This window comes from Tupaia chinensis, unplaced genomic scaffold (genome assembly GCF_000334495.1).
Source record: "Tupaia chinensis unplaced genomic scaffold, TupChi_1.0 Scaffold000186_1, whole genome shotgun sequence".
Classification (NCBI taxonomy): domain Eukaryota; kingdom Metazoa; phylum Chordata; class Mammalia; order Scandentia; family Tupaiidae; genus Tupaia; species Tupaia belangeri.
This window is the reverse complement of record NW_006159661.1, coordinates 1,261,281-1,269,816: the sequence shown is the minus strand read 5'-3', so window position 1 is coordinate 1,269,816 and position 8,536 is coordinate 1,261,281. Positions and strand designations below refer to the sequence as shown.

Sequence of the window (8,536 nt, the reverse complement as noted above, 5' to 3'; positions counted from 1 at the left end):
TGTTTTTAAGATTTTTTTTTTGCCATAGAGCGTGTGCACTGGGCTTAGAGAGACAGTGAGAGGAAAAGTGAGAAATCATGCCGCAGCGGGGATGGCCACACCACAATCCCTTCTCTTTTGTTCTTCTAGGATTTGGGGCGCGCGTGTACACACACACACACACGGCATAATTTTCTTTCTTTCTTTCTTTCTTTCTTTCTTTCTTTCTTTCTTTCTTTCTTTCTTTCTTTCTTTCTTTCTTTCTTTCTTTCTTCTTTCTTTCGGAGAGGCTTTTGCTATAGGGCACATGCACTCACCAGAAAGACAGAGAGAAACAGAGAGACAGAAAGTGAGAAATCACCCCCCAGGAGGTTGGCCACACCGCAATCCCTTCTCCTCCATTCTCCTCTTAGGATCTTGGGCATGCATGCACACGCGCCCGGCGTGAGTTTAAACCACTGAGTCTCGGACTCGAATCATAGTCGACTACATGGGAGTCCAGCGACATAGCCATTACACCATCTGCTGGTCCCCACATGGCATAATTTTCAAGCTGCCAATTCTGGGACTGAAACTACAGTCAATCATGTGGGAATCCAGCACCTTAAACACTACGCCACCTGCTGGCTCCTCATCTCTCTTTTTTTATGGGAGACTTTGACTCATTTATACTTAAAGTAATTAATGAGGAGTGGAGACTTACTTCTGTCATTTTGCTAATTGTTTTCTAATGCCTTACAGCTTTTCTGACCCTCCTTTCTGCATTACTGTCTTGTCTAGTTGACTTTTTTTGGTAGTGAAATATTTAAATTTCTTTCTTATTTTCTTTTATGTACATCCTCTGGCTATTGTCTTTGTGATGACCAAAGGGATTATCTTTAACACCTGAACATTATCACATTCTAACTTGACTTTATGTCAGTTTAACTGTAATAACATAGGAAAACTTGGCTCCTTTACAGCTCTGTACACTCACTTTTCAGTGGTTAATGTCACAGAATTACATCTTTGTTTGTTTGTTTGTTTTGGTATAGGGCACATGCACTCACTGGAGAGAGAGAAAAAGTGAGAAATCACTGCCCAAGGAGAAGGGTCACTCCACCATCCCTTCTCCTCCATTCTACTCTCTGGACTTGGGGCACCGATTGCACATACCTGGTGTATTTTTCAAGCCACTAGTCCGGGACTCAAACCGCACAGTTTGCTATCAAACCAGACAGTTGGCTCTCTGGCTGCCCTAACCTCCATGCCACCTGCTTGCCCACAAAATTACATCCTAATATACTGTGTTTCCTAAAACATAAACTAAGAATTCGTTTAAATGTCTCTTAAATTATATAGAAAACAAGACGTGGAATTAGTCTCATTAGTCTCTTTCAATTATGTAGAAAATGAAATGTGGGATTACAAACTGAAGTTCTAATAATACTAGCTTTTAATGTTTAATGTGTTTTTAATGTACTAATCTCATAAATGATTGGAAAATAAAACATGGAGGTACAAGCCACAGTTAGAATAACACTAGCTTGTATAAATGCCTGCATGTTTACCTTTATCAGTATCTATTTCTTCACATGGCTTCGGGTTCCTGTCTAGTGTCCTTTCTTTGGATCCTGCAGGACTCCCTCCCTTGAGCAATCTCGCAGGGTAGATCTAGCGGCAACAAACTTCTTGCAGGATGGCCTTTGTGATAGTATCCAGGTTCGGGGGGTTTCAGACAAAGAATTAAACAGAACACTCAAATAGCAAAAGGAAAAGGTAGTTTATTAAGTAAAAGTGAAAGTACATTCCCGAGAGGTAAGAGCAGGCCTGAGTGGACAGGGAGAGTGGCTCCAAAGGCCGTGGCAGGTACCTTCCGCAAGGTGTATCATTGTTAACTTAGGGCATGTCGACTGCTCACTGTGTGGGCCCACTGATGGTTCTCATCATCCTGGCTCTCTGAGACATGGCTGGGCCCCCCGACTCATCTCATCGACTCTGTCAAACGAGACTTAATCAGCTAGACCCCCCTCCCCGCAGCTCCTACTTATATTACCTTGGGCCGAGAGTTTTCCTCCCTGACTGGTTTTTCTATTTAGCCTCATGGGCAGATGCTCCAGCCCCTTACCTGTGTCCATTTCTAGCTTTCTCCTGCCTCATTTCCTCAGCTTTTGTGAATCTAAGAATGTCTTAATTTCTCCCTCATTTTTTTTTTTTCTTTATGAGAGAGAAGGAGAAAGGGAGAGGGACAAAGGTAGGTATTTCTGACAGGGTCTCATCACATCATGATGCTCCTGCACCGGCCTCCCAGCTAGCCAAGATTACAGGCACGCACAACCACTCCTGGCCTGTTCAGGTTGACCTGGGAACCAAAACCCAGCCTTCCATGCTGGTGCTGCCGCTGTGTGCTACCACAGCCCGACCTCTTTCCTCATTCGCAAGGACAGTTTTTGTTGGATGTAGGGTTCTTGATGGAGTTTTTCTCTTTTAGCACGTGGAATATAGTAGTTGAAAAGGGGCCTCCCTCACTCACAGTCTTCCTGCAGAGCGGAATGAGTCTGTGGGAGGAGATCAAGGGACCCAGGAAAGTTCCTGCAGGACATGAGAGAGCTCACTGGGGCCAGGCCCTGGGCAGGCAGTGGCCCTGATTGAGTGGTCTGATTCCTGAAGTCATCCTGAGTCACCTTCTGGTCAAAAGCCTAGAGTCAAATTGACTTTAGTCAAATAAATACTAGCCAGACACAGTGCTCGGTGCTATGGGGGACCTGAGGGTGGCGCGAGTCCACAGAGCAGTGGGGACGGACAGGGCTAGTGCAGGGCAGTTGTGGGAACATGGAGAGAAGGATGTTGAGGACAAGGAGACTCACCCCAGCAAAACAGGGAGACGGCACCCACCACCCGGCTCAGAAACAACACGAGGTCCTGGTTGGTCACACCCACACTGAGGAGGCTCTCTCTGTGGCCACAGCCCCACCCCATCTGCAGACCTCCTTCCTCCCTGTCCCGTCAAGCTCATCTCATCTGCCCTCTCTGTCAATAGCCTCCCCTCTCCTGAGCTGGTCTCTTGCAGGCGGGCTCTCCTCTGCCCCCCTTCCTGCCTGCCAGTCGCTAAGGGGATAGAGGGAAGCTGCTGGACCCCAAGTCTCATTCCAAGGACCTTCCCATAGGGGTGCCACTTCAGGTCCAGACCCTGGAGGACTTCAGTGTCCGCACACTCTATGACAAGCTGGAGGACCAGAGCCTGCACGTGGCAGCTCAGCTGAGCAAGCACAGGAGCGACGCACTGGCCTTCTACAGGGCTGCCAGCCGGCAGCTCCAGGGTCTCCAGGTCAGTCCCATTCCCAGATGGCTCCCTAAGAACAGCCACCCACCCTTACCCCTTTGGGACACCACTTAAGCCAAAGATGTCCATAACTAAAAACAGTGATGCAGCTCTGGTTCTTCCAGGACCTTCTGCAGGGCCTCAGTGCCACTGACCTGCAAGTGCTGGGAAGGGGTGGAGATCCCAAGTCTGGGGCCAAAGCCATTGCCAGGACAGACTCTGGGCAGCATGAAGAACCACAGGGTGGCCACACCACAGCTGCTCCCGGGGAGTGCGGACAGCCTCCTCCAGGTGAGAGGTCAGGCTCGGGGGCGGAATAGCAGGTACGAAGTCACAACACTGGCTCTCACTGCTTCGCCATGCATCTCACGACTATCTTTCACCTGTGGCTCTACACCCCTGTGCGGTAACAAGACTGCACCAGGCCAGGGTGACTCAAACAATAGGTACATAGTGGCACTGTTTTGTCAGCACCAAGAGAGGCCTGAGCTGTTCTTCAGGGCAGAAGGAAGCCGGCCCCTGCCCTCCCATGAGACCAGTTTCTCCGGCTTCCCTAAGTGATGTTGTAAACCCAGGACAAGAATTACCGCATTGAATTCATTCAATTGTCAAAGAAACCTGTGACATGTGGCCACCACCTCCATTTTATAGTTAAGGAGACTGAGGCTTACAGAGCTAAGGACCCACAGAGGCTGGGCCAGGAGCCAAGCTCTGCTCCACACTCCCACACCCCCTCTGCATCTCTAGCTGAAAGGGGCAGAAAGGGACTTACCTCACCAGCCCCAAGGTCTCCCCATGGACCCCCTGGCCCTTTCTGGGGAGACCAGCTGGCTGGCTGTTACCCTCATTTCCCTCAGTGAAGGTCACCCTCTGGCCAGGGGTGGGTCCCATGAAAATATGTTTGGGCCCAAGGTTGCTACATTTGGGTCACTTTTCCCATGACTGTGACCTGGGCTACGGGGACCCTCTAATACAGGCCCCAGAAGGGAGAGGAGGTGCCGGTCAGAAAGACGCCAGAATCTGCCAGCTTGCTCCACAGTGTGGAGCCCGGGTCAAGCCTTCTTGATCTTGATGGTTATTTATTTCTTCCTTGACTGAGAGAGAGAGAGAGACAGAGAAAGAGAGAGACGTGCACCCCAATACCCCGATTCATCTCCAGTCTCAGCCTGCCCCAGACTGTGACACAGGAAGGCTTCAAGAAACTAAGCCAGGACCTTTCCCATGTGGATGCAGCTGCGTTAGCACTGAGCCACCACCTAGCCGCTAATCCCACTCTTAAACTTCTTAATGCATTTCTGGGTTGGTTTATCTGGGCACGTGATCCGGAGATGGAAACAGACCAAGAAAGCCACTCTCCTCAGAAACCTTCCCGAGACTAAGCTGTGAAACTGTGAATGGGAGTCTGAAGGTGCCTCTCCATACCCTGGGAACTGGCTGTAGAGGGCTGAATGGAGCCTGCCCTCTGTCTGCAGCACTGCTAACTGCAGGGCAAAGGTTCTGTTTTGTTGTGAACGAGAGGCACTCCCTCCCCATCTCCCCGAATGAAAAAAAATGTGATAAAACTTCATTAGATTAATAAGAAAACGATCAATTAATCAACACTTTGGTGAAGTTATTCTCTAGTCCATAAAGAACCTGCCTGGGCGGGGATTCCAAAATCTCACTGCTGAGCCCCAAGAGACTAGCGGGTGGGCGCCATCGGGTGTGGCAGCTGTGGGTGCCACAGTGTGGCTGGGGGCAGGTCACAAAGTAAATGCAGCACTTAGAAGCTAGAAGCAAATAGTTAGAACAACAAGAAGTAACAGCTGCATAGAAATAAAGGATGGGAATGTCTTTCATCATTTTTTAGTTAAGAAGAAAAGCTCAGGACTGTTTAAAGTAAGTGCATAGGAAAGGAAGAAATCTTGTATGAAAACATGAACGTTCACACACAAAGCACCGCCCTGTGCTTGGCAGGGTTCTAGCCATGCTACTACAGCATAGCAGAGTGACCACCAGGCAGGAGGGAAAGGGAAGTGGGCTCTGGCATGCGGGAGAAGCACAGTTAGAAAGTGATTGCACATTGGGACCAGCAGTTAGCGTAATGGCTATGTTGCTGGACATATTTGACCGCAGTTCGAATCCCGGACCCGGCAGCTTAAATTCGCGCCGGGCACGTGTGCATGCGTGCCCAAGATCCCGAGAGGAGAATGGAGGAGAAGGGATTGCGGTGTGGCCATCCCCCTGGGGGGGGATTTCTCGCTTTCTCTCTCTCTGTCTCTCTCTGTCTTTCTGGCGAGCGCATGTGCCCTATAGCAAAAACCTCTCCAAAAAAAAGAAAAAGAAAAGAAAGTGATTGCACATACACAACCATGCACACGACGTGGGGTGGGGCATCCGTGGTGGGGTGGCATGAATGTCTCCAGGCCCTTCTGTCCTGTGTTCTCCTTCCCCAGGTGGCACTCCCAGTGTCTCTCTCCTGGGCTTTCAGCCGGAACTCAATAGAGCCATCGCAGCCCTGGCGTCCGCACTTTCTCGCAGCCGCAGGACACCAGCTGGAGTCAGTAGAAAGGTGAAAGGTCCCCAGGGGCCAGCAGAGCAGCCTGTGTGTGCAGAACAGCTTCCCTGCCCCTGATCCTGCGGACACTCAGCACGTGCTCACACACCACACACATACCTGAGGCCTCGCACTCGGAGCCTCCGCGCCCCAGCCAGAACGCTGAGGCACTCTGCCTGTGCTTATAGATTAGCCCCTGGCTTCAGCTCATTTCCTCCAACACGTTGGTCAGGATGAGTCCCCATGCTGCTAGTTGGTCCTCTGGCCCATCACACAGAGCTGAAGGGTTCTTGTCCTCAAAGCACCTGTGGAAGGGCAGGAGGACGTGGCAGGCCCCTGTTCAGGAACCCCCACCTCAGCCTGGCTGGCCTATGCTGTGTCTTCTGTGCCATAGACCAGAATCCCACTGAGGTGGCACTGTCGCCTGAGGCCTGGGGGCATTGAAGAGGGAGGTCATGGGCCACACTGGATCTTACCTCTCTTGGTCAGGCAATCATGCCAGTCATGCTCAGATCGGGGGACACGTCACTGTTGCTTTAGTTGAGCAACATCCAACCATCGTTGCCCTTTTCTGGGCCCCGAACCCTGCAGACAAAGTCACAGGACTGTCTGTTTCTTCCAAGGCCTCAGGTCATCTAGGTGGACAGCTTCTCTCCACCTGCCAGCAGGATGAGCTCGTGACAGACCGGCCTCTGTCTTCTTCCAACGAGGAGCGCCAAAACGCAAGGTGGGGCAGGAATCACCCAGCTGTCACAGCAGCAGATGTGGGCTTGGGAGTGGCCTTAGCTCTCTGGCATAGCGATATTGTTTTTTTGTTTGTTTGTTTGTTTATTTTGTCACCAGAACCCAATTTAAAGCCCTAACACATTCAAACCCAGCTACAAGAGTTCCTGGTTCCCCGCCCTTAGTAATCCCTCCCTGCTGTTGTCACTCTGGTTTGCCTCAGGGTCTGCTGGCTTGAGTAACTTGTCAGAACACATGTCATTTACCTGAGATGTTCTCGCCCATGGAAATGAGACCAGACTCACTCTGGCAGACCCCAGACTTCACCACCACCCGCTACCCACCCACCTACCTCTCACTCTTCCCTTCTATCCACAATCTCTTCTTGGGGTAACTGGGTGGGTGGGGGTGTCTCTGTTTTTTCCCCAAGTTAATTCAGAGGCCGAGATGGATTTGTTTGTGTCGATTGACTGGATTCCCATTGATCTGTTTAGATACATGGTCTGTTTTTTCCTTTCCCTGGTTCTTTGTTTTGCTCTCTTTTCTCCTTCTCTCTCTCTCTTTGGAGACTGCATGTGTCCTATATAAACATTTTTTTTTATGTAAAAGAAATGTCCAATTGTTTTTCTCTTGTTGGTCTGTGTTTTGTTAGTCTAATTTGTTTATTTACTTTCTGAGCACTGACCAGAGAGAGGCAGAGAGAGAGAGAAAGTGAGACATCACCCCTCCTCCCCAAGGAGAACAGCCGTGCTGCAGTCCCTTCTCATCCAGTCTCCTCGTGAGATCTTGGGCATGCATGCACATGTGTCTGGTGTGATTTTCAAGCTGTCAGGTTCAGGTCTCAAATCACAATCGGCCATATGGGAGTCCAGCATCTTCACCACCTGCTGGCCCTGTGAGTCTAATTTATATGGCCCCAAGTGGAGACTTAAGTGGCACAGAAAAAGGATTTCTTTGCCTCCTCTTCAACAACCTGGCTGGCCGTGTGGCTAGAACAGCCAGCATTTCTTCTGTGGCCCAGTGGCCGCTCTCTACCCTCTCTTTTCCGGCTTGGGAGGGGGTTTGCCCCATGTGATGACACAACCCTGCCATGCCTTCATGTGCAGCCTCTTATTATGCTCTCAGGTTTTCTTTCTTTCTTTCTTCTTTCTTTCTTCTTTCTTTCTTTCTCTCTTTCTTCTTTTTTTTTTTTAAGGTTTTTGCCATAGGAAACATGCACTCTCCAGAGACAGTGAGAGGGAAAGTGAGATATAACGCCCCCAAGGGTTAGGATGGCCATGCCACAATCCCTTCTCCTCCGTTCTCCTCCTAGAATTTTGGGCATTTTTGCATACATGCCCTGCATGATTTTCAAGCCACCAGGTCTGGGACTCGAACCTTGGTCAGTCATGTGGGAGTCCAGAGTCTTAACCACTACATCATCTGCTTGTCCCTGCTCTCAAGTTTTCTATCCGGAATGTGCCAGCTGTTTCCTGCTGGCAACCTGGTTGATGCATTGCTGTTTTGCAAGGTTCTTCCTCCTCCAATGGGTGGGTTGAACTGAGACACGGAGAATTGGAAAAAGACACGAGGCCCTGATGTGATGTTGTTTATTGGCTAAGTTAGGGGAGCTCACGGAGCTCACAGTAGCACTCACAAGTACTTCCTCCATCTTGGAGCTCACAGTGCACAGAGCTAAGCTAAGCTGAGCCAAGCTAAGGCCACCAGGGCTGAGCCATGCCAAGGCCACCAGGGCTGAGCTAGCAGAACCAAGGCTGAGCAGAGCAGAGCTAGCTAGCTCACCAGATACTCCTTTTCTTAAAGGTGCTGCAGACAATAGTGGCTCACTGCCAAAACCGAACTACTGCGCAGGCTCAGGAGCACTACATACAAGGCAGGAAACAGCAAAGTCATAATCACAGAGCAAGCACACGAGTGCACTACAGCTAATAACATCAACTGTTTATCCTGTGGCCTTCCAACAAGATAAGATAGGAAGTGAGGGACTCCATTTTCCC

General features: G+C 50.0%; 1 protein-coding gene across 1 annotated transcript in view; it reads left to right on the top strand.

Annotated features, from left to right (window-relative positions):
- The first annotated feature begins 3,384 nt into the window (after positions 1-3,384).
- LOC102481642 (uncharacterized) overlaps positions 3,385-8,536 on the top strand; it is a 15,091-nt gene continuing 9,939 nt past the window's right edge. Inside the window, exons 1-3 of the mRNA XM_027771131.1 lie at positions 3,385-3,571; positions 5,716-5,831; positions 6,440-6,543. Coding sequence (XP_027626932.1) covers positions 3,385-3,571; positions 5,716-5,831; positions 6,440-6,543 — 407 coding nt within the window. The remainder of the gene's footprint in view (positions 3,572-5,715; positions 5,832-6,439; positions 6,544-8,536) is intronic.